The following is an 18,117-nucleotide window of genomic DNA, read 5'->3' on the forward strand; positions in this document are numbered from 1 at the left end:
TTTTTTTTTTATAATTTGATCCGTTACATTATCTACCCCTAAAAAGAACTTTCGTTCCAGAAAGTCTCAAACTCGTGGATCAATTTGGGACATTTTTCCTTTATTTCCTCCTCTCATTCCCACATGGCTTCCTCTATTAGGTGGTTTCACCACAATACTTTGATGAACCCTATGTTTCTATTACGTAAGGCTTTCACTGCCCGAGCTAGGATTTTAATTGGTTTCTCCTGAGAACTCAAGTTTTCCTCAATCTCAAGGGGTTTGTAGTCTATCACATGCGTAGGGTCCGTAATATATTTCCTCAACATGGACACATGGAATACATCGTGTACGCTCGAGAGCGAAGGTGGTAAGGCTAGTTTGTACGCTACTAAAGCTATTCTTTCTAGGATTTCGAAAGGTCCGATAAAGCGGGGGCTTAGCTTTCCCTTACGTCCGAATCTTAGAACGCCTTTCATAGGAGCTACTTTTAGGAACACAGGGTCCCCCTCTTTGGACTCTAAGTTCCTACGCCTATCGCCGGCGTAGCTCTTTTGCCTACTTTGTGCGGTGCGCATTCCTGCTTTAATTTTTTGTACCACCTCGTTGGTGATGCGGACCAACTCGGGTCCTACCAGTTCTCGTTCTCCTACTTCGTCCCAGCACAATGAGGATCTACACCGTTTTCAATATAACGCTTCGAACGGTGCCATCCCGATGGTTGTTTGGAAACTGTTATTGTACGAGAGTTCCATTGAATGTAGTTTAGTGTCCCAACTCCCTGTGAAATCCATAACACATTGTTGAGTTATGGAGTCTGCTCCCTGTATTTATAGCTTGGTCAATGGCTATATCCGGTAAAGCTATATTTGGTAAAGTCATATATGGTGAAGCTATATCCAGTAAAGCTATATATGGTACATAGCTATATATAGTAGATGGTTAAATCTGGTAAAGCTATATTTAGTAGACTGAACCATATATATATCCTGTCCAGTAAAGCTTTCAGATGAACTTTTCTATTCTCTGTACTCTCTCTTGTTGTACATACTTGAAATCATCAATACAAAATTCTTTTAGCCAGAGTTCTCCTTGCAAATTCTCTCTATCCTTTTCTTTGTGATCATCTAGATCGAGCGTGTGCGTTGTTGTGCGATCCTAACACACATGCCTGAAGCATGTCTTCCAGGATTTGGTTTAATCGTTCCGTTTGGCCATCAGTTTGTGGGTGAAAGGCAGTGCTAAAGTCGAGGCGGGTACCCAATGCTTTTTGGAGTCCGCGCCAAAAGGCCGATGTAAAACGCAGGTCCCGGTTCAACACTATTGATATCGAGACTCCATGCAACCTCACAATTTCTTTCACATACAGTTGAGCCCAGTTGTCTACTGTATATGTTGCCATACCCGATAGGAAGTGTGCCAACTTTGTCAAACGATCGACAATTACACAAATTACTGTGTAACCCTTTAGTGTCTTGGGTAGGCCTACTATGCAATCCATAGTAAAATTTTCCCATTTCCATTCCGGTATACTTAGAGGTTGTAGTAGTTCGGCGGTTTTCTGCCTAGGAGCTTTTACTTGTTGGCACACCAAACATTTACTCACGTGTTCTGCGATATCCTTTTTCATACTTCGCCACCAGAAGTGTTGTTTCAAGTCTTGATACATTTTTGTACCACCTGGATGTATCGAGAATGGTGAGTTGTGTGCTTCAGTTAGGAGTTCATTCTTTATTTCTCTCATAGCTGGGACACACAAACGTCATTGACATAATAGTCCATCATCTATTGACTTAGAAAAACCGCCCACTGGGCCTACTGTCAACTAGTCTATCTGAGTGTGGGGCGCACAGTCAGTCGAGCTATTTGAGCTATAACCTCTTTGGTTACTACCGCTATGTCAGCTCGTTTAAAATCAGCTCGCACGCATGGCTCCCTTATGATGAGGGCCAACAAGTGTACTGCTTTTCGACTTAGTGCGTCAGCGACTACGTTTGCTTTTCCAAGGTGGTACTGGATATCTATGTCGTAATCTTTTACCAGCTATAGCCATCTACGTTGTCTCATGTTCAATTCTTTTTGTGTGAACAAGTATTTTAGACTTTTATGGTCCGTGTAAATTCGGGTCTTTTCGCTATACAGGTAGTGTTACCAAATTTTTAACTTGAACACCACTACCGCCAACTCTAAATCATATGTAGGATAGCTTTTGTCGTAATCTTTCAATTGGCGTGACGCATACGCAACAACCTTGCCATGTTGCATCAATACACAATCCAGCCCCTTTTTGGATGTATCACTATAAATCACGTATCCTGCAGAGCTTTCTGGGACCGTGAGCACTGGGGCGGACACCCGTCTTTGTTTTAGTTCCTGAAAGATGGCCTCACAAGTATCGCTCCATACAAAAGGTACGCCCTTTTTTGTCAATTGGGTGAGAGGCGAGGCTATTCTAGCAAAGTCTTGGATAAACCTTCGATAGTAACCCGCCAATCTCAAGAAAATTCGTATCTCGATGACTGCAGTTGGGCGTTTCCATTTCTTGACGGCTTCTATCTTGGTGGGATCTACTAAAATTCCGTCTTTGGCACTATGTGTCCTAAAAATGAAACCTGGTCGAAGCCAAAATTCGCATTTGTGAAATTTGGCGTACAACTTGTTCTCCCTTAAGATAGTTAGGGCTTTTCGGAGGTGCTCTTGGTGTTCTTGGTCCGTTTTTTAGTATATCAGGATGTCGTTTGTGAACACGATTACAAACGTGTCTAAGCACTCCTTAAATACTCGATTCATTAATTCTATGAACACTGCTGGGGCATTGGTAAGGCCAAAGGACATTACCACAAACTCATAATAGCCATATCTGGTTCGAAAGGCTGTTTTCGGTATATCTCCATTTTTTATCTTAATTTATGGTATCCTGATCGAAGGTCTATTTGGAAAACACTGTTGCCTCTCGAAGTTGGTCCATTAGGTCCTCGATGTGGGGTAATGGATATTTGTTTTTTACCGTCCTCTTGTTTAATTCCCGGTAGTCAATGCATAGACACATAGATCCATCTTTCTTTTGAATAAAAAACACCAGCGCACCCAAGGGGATACGCTAGGTCGAATGAAGCCTTTATGTAATAGGTCTTGTAGTTGTGATATAAGTTCTTTTAGTTCAGCTGGAGCCATGCGGTATGGGGCTTTAAAGATGGGTCCCGCTCCTGGTTCTAGTTCTATTCCAAAGTCTATCGCTCGCGATGGAGGGATTCCTAGGAGGTCCTCCAGAAAGACATCTGTGAATTCGTTTACTATGGGTATCGTATCTATAGTTTTCTCCTTTCCTTTTGTGTTTACTGCACAGACTAGAATCGCCCACCCCCCTTGTTGTACTAGGCATCTGGTTTTCATCATCGATATTATTTTTGGGATGGTGCCTGTGAACGTTCCTTTAAACTTAAAGGTAAGTCCATTTAGAGGTGTGAATACCACTTCTTTCTTATGGCAGTCTATGCTAGCAAAGTTTTCGGCTAGCCAGTCCATTCCTAGTATGACGTCAAAATCCGTCATATCTACTACCTTTAGGTCTACGTGGATGGTTTGTCTAGCTATTACCACTTGTCCGTCTTTTACTCTATTTTTTGTGACTAGGTCTACTCCTACTGGGTACCGACCGATAATACATGCATTAAGGGTTCTATTACGAACCCTGCTTGACTAACAAATGGCGAAGAAACAAATGAATGGGTAGAACCCGAATCAAACAACATCAATGTAAAGTGTCCTAGTATAGAAAGCGTACATGTCACAATGGTGCCAGACGTTCCAGCCTCTTTACTGGTCGTTGCATAAGCCTTGGTCTGTCCGCAGGTTTGCATGGTGGGTTCTCAAATGACCAGACCTCTAAGGGGTTCCCTTTGGTTTCCCGTGTCCCTTGTAGGGCAAGCTCTAGCCCGTGACCTGCACGACCATATTTATAACACACACCGGAGCCTACCAAACATCTGCCACCATGTTGTTTTCCACAGTCGTGACACAAGGGTTTTTTTCGGTACTAGGTATCGGGCCATTGGGAGCGAAGCAGGTGGCCTGTTCTGATGTTGAGGTCTCTGGAGTGGCGGTTGGAATTTCTTGGGTCCCGGATTTTTCTCCTCCAGAGGTTCCTACAAAGCCTTGGCTGTCCTTAGGGCCTCTTCGTAAGTTTTCGGTTAACTGCCTCCAACATGCGGCGGGCCATCGGATTCAACCCCAACACAAATTTCTCCGTCTGTTTCTCTTCAGTGTCTGCTAGTGACGGTGCGAACCTTCTTAATCTCATGAATTCCTGATCATACTGATCCACCGTGCGTTCGCCTAGGGTCAGGTGGTTAAATTCTTATTATTTCTTTATACGGGTTTCCTTTGGATAGTAGTATTTCAGGAAGGCTTCCTTAAAGGTTTCCCACGTTGTGATCCACTCTCTTGGGTTGATATTCTGTTTATTATCCGCCCACCACACTTCTACGTCTTTTTGCAATACATATGCCGCACACGCTACTTTATGTTCATCAGGGCATCTCATTGATTCAAAGGTTGTTTCTACGTTTGCGATCCACATCTGAGCTGCTGTGGGATCTTCCTTTGAACTAACAAAAGGACGGGGGTTATATCATCTGTAGTCTTTTAACCAACTCGCCCCCCTGTCCGGTTGTGTGGCTGTCGCATCCACCGGTTGTGTAGCCATCGCGTTGGCTGGTTGCGTGGCCATTGTTGTGACTTGTTGCGTAGCCAACAATGTGGCCTGTTGTGTGGCCAACATTGTTTGCATTATCGTTTGGATTGACTCCAACATCAATCTTGTGGCAGGGTCTAACCCGGCCTGTGGTGTAGCTTGAGGGGGCGGTGCGTTTTTCGGAGGGGGTGCAGCTCGTGGTGGAGGTGCGTATTCAGGAGGGGGTACAACTTGTGGGGGAGGTGCGTATTTAAGAGGGGGTAGAACTTGTGGGGGAGGTTCGTATTCAGGAGGGGGTGCAGCTTGTGGTGGAGGTTCGTCTTTAGGAGGTAGCTCGAACGCATAGGGTCCAGTAGTCGACCCTTCTTAGAAAGAGTTTATTTCGGCTTCTCGTCTTTCCCATCTCCTAATGGGAAGTCCTCCTCTCCCTCTCCTACCTCTTCTACACCCTCTATGCGTCATGGTTCTAGAAACTAAGAAAATGATTTTATCTAAGTCTATGATTTACTTATAACATTACATACATTCTACTATATAATTCAAGGAAAAGAAAACATAAATGTCGTAACATAAAATCATACAGTATCTTGACATTCAATTTTTAAAGTCAACCACATTAAATATACTACAAAAAAAAAAAAAAATATTCGTCCTTCCCTCATCCACGTAAGGTGTACCTGTCAACGACAGAGCATTGACGATTGAACCGTAGAATATGCCAAGCCTACATCGTAGGCTAGTCTACAAGATCTATTAACTTGTCTACCCCCCTTTGAGGAACAGTGAGAAGGCTTTCACATCGTTCGGTGTCTGGCTCTAATACCATTTGTAACGACCCAAATCCACTGCTTGTAGATATTGTCCTCTTTGGGCTTTCGCTTTCGAATTGTGATGTCCCACATTGGTTGGGGAGGAGAACAAACTACCATTTCTAAGGATGTGGAAACCTTCCCCTAGTAGATGCGTTTTAAAGCATTGAGGGAAGCCCGAAGGGAAAGCCCAAAGAGGACAATATGTGCTAGCGTTGGATCTGGGCCGTTACAAAACCATTTGGATGAGGCATCAAAACGATAACTAACCCTTTATTCAATGGAAGATTAAAACACAAGGTCTTAACATAAGCTGAAATTTGGTAGAATTCTTTAGGAGAAGAGAACTTTGTATAACTATGAATGAATGCTTAATTGATTTTCTACGCCTTTCACCAATATCAACATACATACATACATACATATATATATATTAGTAATTTGGGACATTCCCCATTATCATTCATTATCCAAAAATCATGAACCTAATTAATTAGGAACTAATGAGCCTACATGTATCTATTCATATATGTCCTTATACATGTATCTACAAGTGACCCTTCAACGCATGTATCTATTCATACATGTATCTACAAGTGACACTTCAACACCCTCCCTTAAACTGAATTCTGCAGAAATCAGTTTAGGACTTCATTTCATCTTCTTGAACTACATCTTGGATTCTGCACATCCCCATCTTTCTTCTAAGTTTCTCGAACAATGGTTGTTTAAAGCCTTTGTGAATAGGTCAGCGATTTGTTCATCACTTCGGCAAAAATTAAGTTTAATAGTGCCTTCTTTACACAAATCACGCGAGAATTGAAATCGAACATCGATGTGCTTACTCCTTCCATGCAACACAGAGTTTTTAGATAACTTAATAGTTGACATATTATCACAATATATAACCGTCGTACCTGGTTGCTTCTGATTAAGAATTTTAAGCATCTTTCTTAACCAAATTGCTTGGCACGAGCATGCTGCTGCTGCCACAAACTCTGCTTCTTTAGTTGAGAGTGCTACAATAGGTTGCTTCTTTGAAGACCAGCAAATATCTCCTGAACTCATCATGAAAATACTTCATGAAGTACTTTTACGATCATCTATATCACCTGCATAGTCGCTATCTGTATAGCCAACCATTTTCGAATCATCTCCTTTCGTATAGAATACCCCTAAATCAAAAGTTCCTCTCACATAACGAAGTATCCTTCTTGCTGCATTGAGATGTTTTCCCGTTGGATGCTCCATGTAGCGACTTATCATACTAACCACATACATGATGTCTAGTCTTGTTCAAGTTAAGTACATCAAACTTCTCACAATTTGCATGAAGTACCTATTATCAACCTCTCTCCCTTCAATATCTTTGTGCAACTTCAAACCCAATTCTGATGGAGTTCCAAATGTGCACTCATCCAATTTCAATCTTTCAAGTAACTCTTGAGCATATTTCTTCTGACAGATAAAGTTATCAGTGGCAATTTGAGTAACTTCTACTCCAAGAAAATATCTCATCAATCCAAGATCTGTCATTTCAAATTCCTTCATCATGCTCTTCTTAAAAAGTTCAAACATTTCTTCATTATTGTGAGTAAATATTAAATCGTCAACATATAAGCAAATAAAGAGAATGTTATCTCCCTTTTCAGTTTTCACATACAAGGTATATTCATATAGACATTTAATGAATCCCATCTTTTCAAAATGATAGTCAATTGGACTGTACTATGCTCTCGGAGCTTGCTTCAAACCATACATAGCTTTCTTCAACCTATACACTTTTTCTTCTTTATCTTTTTTAACAAAATCTTCTGGTTGCTCCACATATACCTCTTCTTGAAGCTCTCAATATAAGAAGGCCATGATTTGTGTGCTTATTAGAAATTATAAGCCTTATAGTATCTTGATGTGCTACTGGTGAAAATACCTCTTTAAAACCAACTCTATACTTCTGCTTGTATCCTTTTTTTATCTTATGCAAGACATACCTGATAGAGACAGGGCATCGACGGTGGGACAATGAAACATGTCAAGCCCACATCGTAGGCTAGTCTATAAGATCTGTAACCTAGAGCTCTAATACCAACTATAACGACCTGAAATTTTCTACTTAATTTAAGGTCGCTACTATATACATGTCATAAACATTGAATACGAAAATACTTCATTTAAACTTTCATAAAACATAACCTTCAGCTTAAAACACTGTCATGGACTTACGTGTTTTGAAAACACTTTTAAAAACGACACAACAAAAGACTAAATAAAATAAATAAACGTTTAAATAAAAAACATCCTATTCTAGCCTAAGTCTAAGAAAATAACACCACTACCCTATACATGTGTCATGGTCTCAAGTCGCGATGCCGTTGTCAGCCGTATAAGAATATCTTGCCTTAATCTGAAATAGAGGTAGCACGTGGCTTGAGTATTTTAAGAAATACTCAGTAAGTGATCCCACTATTGGGGGTTAAATGCAAGAACATGCGAATGCAATGACGTGAGCTGTCATAACCGTCTATTTTTCCTACGACACTATTCTAATGGGAAGCTTTGATGTATACCATATACTCTACACACAGCCCATACGTGCAAGTGTGGGCTCACCAGACAGTTCCCACACCGCTGAACCCCTTTTCTTGTCGGGCGAGCCTTCTCTAGAACTCAACTTTTGCCGAACGCCCATTAAAATTAGTAACCGTCACGACAACATTATGTAAAACATAACGATACTTCGCCTGCCTAATGGATATACGCGTTCATACCCTCGTGATGGAATAGGGTAATGCATGAGGTCCCAACATTCTGTACATATCATATCTTTTTTCATATCATTTCACATATTATTCATCATTCATATCACATCGTTTCTCATTTTTCAGTTCTCATATCATACATAATTCTAACAGGGTTATATTTCATGTCATTCATATCATGCTGTGTACATACAATTTAAAAGACATAACATAACGTTCCACATTTTTTAACATAACATCTCCTCATATACATCTCATACCATAACATATCGCATCACAATGTATCATATCATAAACATGTCAACTTATCACATATTTTTTACCATAACATAGTTCATATCATATCACAACATATATATATATTAGTCATTCACATCTCGTATCATAATCATATCATATCGTGAACACTTCGTGGTCATATCATTCCCTAACTTATCATAGCCATAATGTTCTTATACATATAACAGTCATATCGTTACATGAACGTACCTTAGTCATATCGTCACATGAACGTATCCTAACGCTGTCGTTCTATCAATCTATCATAATTCTATCCCTTTCTACCCATAACCTAATCGTATTCTTTTATCAGTCTCTCATATCCATAGCACTTCGATACGTAACCTAACATTAACGTTTCATGAACATATCTTACTCCTATCGTTACATTACGTTTTGTGCATCCTTCTCGTATCTTATCTCAAACATATCATTGAACACATCGTACGGTAAGAATTATCATACAATTCACATATTATAACATATACATAACATATCATAAGCATTTCAAACTATAAACAATTCACACATATCAATATATATGACACGTGAAGAACCACGGGGCACGTGTCAACATCAAATATAACTATGCTGATAGTAAGACCACTTACCTAGTTAACTTAAGTTGTTGTCACGAATATATTCTTAATGAAAGTTCTATTCCGTCCTTTGATCTTCCCTCCTCCCCCTGTAATTATTTTCATTTTGTAAATAGATTTTCATTCTCTAAACATATATTACTATTTATTTTAAATAGATATTATTGGCTAATTTTAATCAATTTTTTGGCTACTCATTTTACAAATTTATAGAACTGCACACTAGAATTGTATTGATTCTAACATTATTTTCTATAACTTAAAATGCTAACAAAAATCTAATTAATTGGATAGGGGAGGATGAGGTCTGATTATTACATGATCTCGTAAAATATTTGATAAAGGAAAGAAGATCTGAACTTAATTTCTTCTAAAGCTGATTGTAAGGGAGAAAGAATTCTGAGATATGATTCACCTTAAAAACAGACTAAAATCTTTCAAATCTCATCATAGCCATTTTCATTTTTTTTCTCAAATATGACCTTTTTTATTTTTCTTAATATTCTGAGTTGTTGGTTGAAGAGAGATAATAGGGTTGGAATCGGAGGTTAGTGGAGAGGAATGGGTAAAGTTTCTTTCCTTCCAATCATAATTTTTTTTTTTAATTTTATTTATTTATTTATTTATTTATTCATTCATTTATTTGTTTTATTATTATTATTATTATTTTTGGGCTATTACACTAATAATTATTATTTTTGGGCTATTACACCTATGCATTTCAAACACAGCTAACTAATTGGTCCACATTTTTAGTCTCTTGTTTCCAAATTTAAAAAGGATTTATTAGAACGAATTTAGACGTTCTTGAGTACACATATCAATGGGCATCAAGAGTTTAGTTGGATTGCAAGAGATCGACGTAATACTTCGAGATCCAAGCATCAATTATATCCATTTCGGCCTTCCTTTGGCTTATCAACCATTCAGGATCATCCTCCATCCCTTCTTGTAAGTCTAAGCAATGGGAGCCTGCATTAATCATAATTTTAGCATTTAAAAGACGGTAGGAGAGGTAAAATAATTAATCAAATTATGATGAAAGCATTACCTTCAGCCGTGGAAATAGCAACAATGCTCTCAGATATATTATGCAATACCCTGCGGTCCAAACTCCATACCATTAATAATTTGAAGCTTTGAAGGTGATACCAATTAAGTAGCTTAGATATTGTTCTTACCCTCCACTGCTGTAAGGATCTTTGAGGCCATTAGAGAAAATAATAACCCCATACAAAGCTTTGCAATCCTTCTTAAATTTGTTGAAATCAAAAGGTGCCGTTGGGAACATCGAGTCTTTGTCCTTGCCGCTAACACCAATGGGCATTACGATCTCGCTGTACTCCGAACAAACTAAATTATATGAGAATGGAATGGTTGGGAGGGAGTCACACCTTGACTAATTTAGAGAATAATCATGGGTTTATAAGTAAGAAATATATTTACATTGGTACGTGGTCTTTTGAAAAATCTAGAGTATAGCCAGGAGAGCTTGTGCTTAAAGGAGGTTCATGATTCATAATATGGTACATGAGTCATGCCCTTAACTTATCCATATCGAACAAAGAAGTGTGAGCTTCGAAGGTTATAATAATAGCCCAAGCCCACTACTAGATATTGGTCTCTTTGGACTTTCCTTCCCGACTTCCCTCAGGGAAAGGGTTTCATACCCTTAGAGGGTGTTTCGTTCCCCTCCCAACCAATGTGGGATATCACAATCTACCCCCTTTAGGGCCCAGCGTCCTCATTGGCACTGGTTCCAGCCCTTTTCGGGGCCAGCATCCTCGTTGGCACTCGTTCCTTTCTTCAAGAGATATGGGATCCCCACCAAATTCATCCCCCTTCAGGGTCCATCGTTCTTATTGGCACACCGTCTCGTGTCTACCCCCTTCGGGGAACAGCCTCCCCAACCAATGAAAGATATCATAAAGGTGTAGTCAAAGTGGCTCAAGTATCGAACAAAAGGTGTACTTTGTCACCTTTTGTTCGAGGGGAGGATGAATTGAGCTATAAGAGCTTATATTCAAAGTAGACCGTCCGTTATTCCTACCAAGCTATTCAATTCATAATTTAAAAAATGAAGCATCGAAAACATAGGGATTGAATCAACATGCCTGCCATGTAAAAGGATCAATAGGATTATCGGGATGCCCAGATTCAAACACATCGTAACAATCCCTCTCCCCCATGAAAGCAATGACCCCAGCAACCACCTGCTCAATCACGTCGCTGTTTTTCCTTGCCGCTTCATCAATGGCCGCACATATGCCTCTCACTGGCTTCTCATGCGGGTTGTTGTACTGAGCTGCGGACGTAAAAACATGGTCCAGATAGTACTTCAGCTCATCACTTCCATTCAATTTCTCACAAGTTTTGAATCTTTTGCTCAAAATCATGAGCCCTTCTGGCTTGTTGTTCGCGATTCGATCGACTTCAGCCCACGATCTTCGTATGGTTTCGTGGCATGTTTGGCTGGTTTCCTGATTTCATAAAATGGATTGTTGTGAATAATTTGAAGCGTTTTGAATTGTGAAAAAAGGGATTGATTGATTGTTTGGAGTTACTTTGAATGACTTGGAGACGATGGAGTAATATCCGTCTTGAGGTGTGATGTTGTCGAAGTAAAGGATTGGGGCTGAAGAAGCCAGGGCTCCAAGAGCGATGTGGGGATACTTTAGCCTAAACCATGAAGCTAGCACTGTGTATCCATGGCATACTCGATTATGATCATGGAAAACTAAAAATTTTCGAAATTTCTATTTCGAAAACACGAGCAAAAAGTAGATAATAAAATAAAGAAACTCATAGGTATAAATTCTAACAGCTTAGATCTACCGGGAGAGGTTTCCACACCCTTATAAAGAATGTTTCTTTCTTCTCTCCAATCGACGTGGTATCTCACAATCCACCTATTTTGGGCCCAGCGTCCTCTTCTCCACTCGATTATGATCATGGAAAACTAATTTTTTTTTTAACTTTCTATTTCGAAAACACGAGCAAAAAGTATATAACAAAAAAAACAAACTTATAGGTATGAATTCTAACAGCTCAAGTCTACTGGGAGAGGTTTCCACACCCTTATAAAGGATGTTTATTTCTCCTCTCCAATCGACGTCGGAACTCACAATCCACCCATTTTGGGCCCAGCGTCCTCTTCTCCAATCAATATGAGACCCTCCAATCCACCCTCTTCGAGGCCCAGCCTCCTCGCTGGCACATCGCCTGATATCTTGCTTTGATATTTAATAGCTCAAAGCCATCCTTAGCACATATTGTCCTCTATGTACTTTCCTTTTTGGGTCTTCCGTCAAGTTTTTAAAACACGTCTACTCTAGGTTTCCACCCCCTTGTAAAAAATGTTTCGTTATTCTCCCTAACCGATGTGGGATCTAGCAATGAACAGTGTTTATAAGCTCAATTTTCATAAACTAGATAATCATCAAACAAAGTTTTATCATTTTTTATGACAAAGGTCTAAATCTACCTAGAATTGTTGAGGATTATTGGAGTCTCACGTTGACTAATTAAGAGGAAGATCAAATAAAGGGTATTATTCTATTGGTATAAGACATTTCGGGAAAATCAAACGTAAAATCATGAGAGCTTATACTCAAAATAGATAATGAGGTTCATTGTCTATATAAAGTGGTATCAGAGTCATGTCTGAGGCTCTAGGTGTACTTTGTCATATTAAAGTGGATAATATCATACAATTGTAGAGGATCTTTGTCTCTATCAACAACTCACCGACGCTTCAATGTTAAGGTGAAGGTGAAGTGGATAATATTGGAAATTCATTCGGAAAGAATTATGAAAATTTAAGACGATTAAGCTAACTTACTTCCACCATAGGAGGCTCCAATGACAATGATAGGAGAAGTTTGAGAAGCAAACATTTTCTTGATATGCAAAAGCATTTCGGCATAATCAGCTAAGGCTTGAGCCGAATTCAAATATCCTCGAACACTCGCATTTTTCATAGCCTTCTCTATCGAACCAAATGGTACTGAATTCCCATAAAATCGATGCTATAAACAAGCAAAACTTGTCAAAAATAAGATCGAATACATTTGAGGCAATAACCTTAACATCTCTTACCTCTAAATACACAAGCATAGCCTTGTATCGAGACGCAATACGAATGGGAAAGTCCAGAAACGATATGTCATCTTCGACATCTCCTTCGGAACCGAAACCAACAATGATGGGAGCATTGAGATTCACACCTTGCCAGTATTTGAAATCAATAACGTATCGTTGATCAAACGTGTCATAGCTTTGAGGCTGATAATTGAAGTGATCGAGTGGTTGTTTGTAATAAAAAGTGGCTAGACCGTCGAGTGTGCTAGCTTGTTGGGGCTTGTTTCGGGATGCCCTTCTTTGGACGCCAAGGCGTGGGATGTGGGCAGATGCATAGGAAGAAGCGAGGAGTAGTAGTAGTGGGAGTACTATGGATTGGCTCAAAATGCTATCCATGTTGTTCCACACGTTGATCAACTTAAGGTTTGGATATGTATTTATAGCACACAAGAACCCTATTTCTCCCAATCTTTCTTATTGCCTATCATTCAACGTTGGAATTTTCCCTCCCTCTCTTATTGGATTTCCAAATCTTCTAAGGCTCTTATCTTTGTCTCCACCTCCTAAACCCGAGTTTCTAAATTTGAGAGCTTGTTTCTATGACTAGCAAGAGTCTCGATTGCTTTTTGCTTATGATCGAGAAAAATGGTTACCCTCGTAATAATCACTTGAACATTGGCTCAAATTTGTATGACTTTTAATAATTGTTTGCCTATCGATGGTAGAGGTGTACATAGATTGACTTGTATAAGACTTGAGCCTCGAGGATAAAATTTTAAATTTTTCTCAAATTTTTTAGATTTTATTGAGAGCCTTAGAAGCTGAATTTTAAGAGAAAAATTCGTATGAAAATGAACTTTGAAAAAATATAAAAAATAAACAAATGGTCAAATAAACAGTGAGGAGCAAAATGATCATTTTGAGCCTCTTTTCGAATGAGGAGTTTGTTAGTGCCCTAATAAGTTTTCTGAACGAAGCAAGAAAAAAAAAAGAAAAATGTGGATTAGGGTTTTGAGAGAGACGTATCGCATCAACAGAGGGTGGCTCAATCTGACCCACTTTGCTCGATCTGTGAATTGAGGTGCAACCTAGTTTAGAACCCACAATCCAAGCCGCTCGCTTGAATCGACTCGTTCTAGAAACACCTATCTATGTGTGCCACGTGTCGTGCAAGGAGCATGCTTCTCCTTCCCAAGCGCGCGACTATACTTGTGCATGGGAAGCCTCTATGCACGTGGTCGACATGTGAACACGCATGAGTGCCTCTTTTTTACCCGTTTGTCCTTGTCAGTTTTTCGCTTCGATTTTGATACCAACCCTAATTTTACTCGAATTAAGACCTACTAGAAAATTTTTAATATTTTTGAAGCTCCTAACATGCTAAAAGAAACGAGAAATAATAATGGTTGCATACGAGTCTCTTAGTAATCATTGGAGTACATGGGTTGTGTCCTAGAAATCTTTTAGAGTAACCCAAAATTTTGAGTTGGTTGGTTGGGGCCTATGCAACGGGCTTTTTCAATTTTCCAAAATCTCAACTCAATCCAATATGAAGAAAAAAAAATCAAGACACAGAAGCCGAAATCCATACCTCCAGTAATCGANGTTAAATTAAATAGTTCAAGTCCGCGAGGTTATCAACGTCACTAATAAATTCAAAATATGTCTACTTTCTTTAATGGTGTAAAAGCATGAATCACATTATTTGAGATGGAGAAATGAATTTTAAAAGCTTTTTCTTTTTTTACCTCATCCAACATGAACAATAAAGCCGTTTTTGTAGACTTATTTTAAAAACTTTTAAGCATTAAAGTAAAACTTTTGAAGGTTGGAGCAAAAAAACGTGGCATGAAAAGCATTACAAGACATCCACCAAGAAGCCATCCAATAGAATAGATACTCCATTAGCATTTGACACTAAGCTTGCATACATGCCCTCATCATGCTGCCATCCATTAAAGGATGTTTCTTCAATCACTTCATCTTTAATTCTTAAAACTTTACAATATGTATACCATTTTTGTCGTTGTTCATCTCCATTTTGCTTCATTGTTCGATCACCATACTCCCTCGTCTCTATTTTGCTTCATTGTTCGATCATCACACTCCCTCTACTCCAGCACCAAGATCCAACCAACATTAAGTCGAATTCCCCTCCTATTTTTCTATTTGTAGGATAAATTATAAAAATTAGATACCTACTTAAGAATTTAATGTTTATGGTTTTACAAATTAGAATTTTTCAATAATTTATCAAACACCTTGTAAATAATATCTATTATAAGTTAGAATTTTTCAATAATTTATCAAACACCTTGTAAATAATATCTATTATTAAAAGTCACAAATTTGGTAGTGATTATAGAAAAGACTAGTAAGATCCCACATCAGTTATGGAGGAGAACAAAGCATCGTTTATAAGGGTGTGGACACCTCTCCCTAACAGACTCGTTTTAAAAACTTTGAGAGAAATCCTAGAAGGAAAAGCTCAAAAAGAACAATATCAGCTAGCAGTGGGTTTGGACTCTTATTTGAGTGTACACCTCTTTTAACGTTCTAAATGATACTAATGGGCGGAGTTGACTCAACAGTATCCCCATTACTAAAAAAGACAAGACAAGACGTCAATGACGCAGCCACATGTTCGATTCCAGTGGTCAAAAGTTGTGATCACATATTGCAATCCATAAGCTAATTTTTCTTTCATCGGCCAACTTTAGTTATATGAAGCAAGCATACATATATTTACAAGAATTACTAACCTCAAGTTCAAATGGCATCTCTAACAGGAAACCTGTAACGGCCCAGATCTACCGCTAGCAGATATTGTCCTCTTTGGGCTTTTCCTTTCGGCTTCCCCTCAAGGCTTTAAAACGCGTCTATTAGGGAAAGGTTTCCACACCCTTATAAATGGTGGTTTGTTCTCCTCCCCAACCAACGTGGGACATCACAATCCACCCCCTTCGGGGCCAGTGTCCTCGCTGGCACTCTTTCCTTCCTCCAATCGATGTGGGACCGCCCCCAAATCCACCCCCCCCCTTTGGGGCCCAGTGTCCTTACTGGAACACCGCCTTGTGTCTACCCCCCTTCGGGGAACAGCGAGAAGGCTGACACATCGTCTAGTGTCTGGCTCAATACCAACTGTAACGACCCTAAATTTTACCTATTTAATCTAAGGTCATTACTATACTTTAAATGCGAAATTTACCTTATATGGGCTCTTATCATAAATACGACATAAGTTTGCCTTTTATTACCTCATGAATAACGAATACAAGGGAAACAAAGGAAGAAGAACAACGCTGAAATAAATGTCTTATACTACCCTATGATTATACGATTACAATTCAACCTAAACTATCCTATACTAATGATGCAAATGGGAATTCAACCTAAACTATCCTATACTATTAATGCAAATGCCTATACTAACCTATACTACGAAATGTAAAACAACTATCCTATGCATGTGCCACGATCCCAGGATGTGCGATGCTGCCGTCGATCTCACATGGGTGCCTTGCCTTTATCTAAAAATATAGTAGCACGAGGCTTGAGTATTTCTAGAATATTTATTAAGTGACCCCCTATCACAGTTATGCAACAATCACATGCAAATGAGATGATGGGACCTATCTTTCAATCTATCTTCCTACGGTGCTGTCCTAACGGGTAATTTGGACGTGTACCATATACTCTATACACAACCTATACCGTGTGAGTATGGGTTCACGAGTCAGTGTGCACATCATTGGACCACTTTTCTTGTCGGGCAAGCATACATTGGGAGCTCCTTAGGCTGGACACCCGTTATAACTAGTAACCATCACAGAAGCACTATGCAAAAAATAACAACCGTTGTCCTGCCATTGGATATACACGTTCGTACCCTCGTGATGGAATAGGGGTATCCCCCCAATGCATGAGCACACATAATGCATGAGGTCCCCAATATTTCTACTTTTATCATTAATGAATATAACCCCGCTATCATCTTTCATGCTTCATGTCATTTCTTATTTTTCAGTCTACGTATCATACATAATCCTAACGGGGTTACATTTCGTGCAATTTATCGTGATTTCATGTCATACATTACATGCTGTTTACATTCAGAATTATAGTACCATTCACGCCAGAATAATCCAGACATATCCTAAATGTCATAAACATAGCACATCATATCACCTTAAACAACATACATTCACATTTCATAAGCGTACTTAATCGAGTATAACAGGCTAGCATACAATTTAATGACACTTGCGAATCCACGGGCACGTGTCAACCTACAACATTCAACGCGTAACCTACGACGGGTGAGCCACTTACTTGGTAGGCCTTCGCTGAAGTACTCCCTAAAATATAAACGTAAGCTCCTAGCTCTTCGTATACGTCCTCTGCTTCCGTTGGTGGTTGGTTCCTGTGAATATTTGCTGAATCACCACACCTAAATGGGGGTGAGAGTTCTCTTATTTATAATCATCTACAGGATACAGAAATATGGTAAATTACAAATAATATGGAAATAGTAATAAAAGGAAAGAATAATAAATGAATACAATATATTTGCCTTTAATAAGAGGGCAAATATGGTAACCCGTAATGTAAGGCAAATATCTAGATATTTGCCTTATAATGAACGGTCAACTATCCTTAACACCCCCTCGCAAGCTGAGCGTCGGATTTGAACGAACGTGAAGCTTGGATCTGAAAAATTCAAAGAGAGGTCGAGAAATACTCTTTGTGAAGATGTCAGCAACTTGGAGATGAGAGGGTACATATTGTGTGCGAAGTTTGCCAGCGATAACAAGTTCTCGAAGGAAATGATAATCTAGTTCAACATGTTTGGCCCGCTTGTGAGAAACGGGATTAGAGCTAAAAAAAATAGCACTTTTGTTGTCACATAAGAGTAAGGG

General features: G+C 39.1%; 1 protein-coding gene across 1 annotated transcript; it reads right to left on the minus strand.

Moving 5' to 3' along the window:
* Positions 1-9,888: 9,888 nt before the first annotated feature.
* On the minus strand, positions 9,889-13,594 carry LOC111799140 (lysosomal Pro-X carboxypeptidase-like). The gene is made up of 7 exons (XM_023682556.1): positions 13,217-13,594; positions 12,960-13,146; positions 11,683-11,855; positions 11,234-11,598; positions 10,300-10,464; positions 10,170-10,219; positions 9,889-10,090 (listed from the first exon to the last, which is right to left on the minus strand). Exons 1-7 carry the CDS (start codon positions 13,592-13,594, stop codon positions 9,957-9,959), a joined length of 1,452 nt encoding a protein of 483 aa, XP_023538324.1. The 3' UTR covers positions 9,889-9,956.
* Between the last annotated feature and the right edge of the window lie 4,523 nt (positions 13,595-18,117).

This window comes from Cucurbita pepo, chromosome LG07 (genome assembly GCF_002806865.2).
Source record: "Cucurbita pepo subsp. pepo cultivar mu-cu-16 chromosome LG07, ASM280686v2, whole genome shotgun sequence".
Classification (NCBI taxonomy): Eukaryota; Viridiplantae; Streptophyta; class Magnoliopsida; order Cucurbitales; family Cucurbitaceae; genus Cucurbita; species Cucurbita pepo.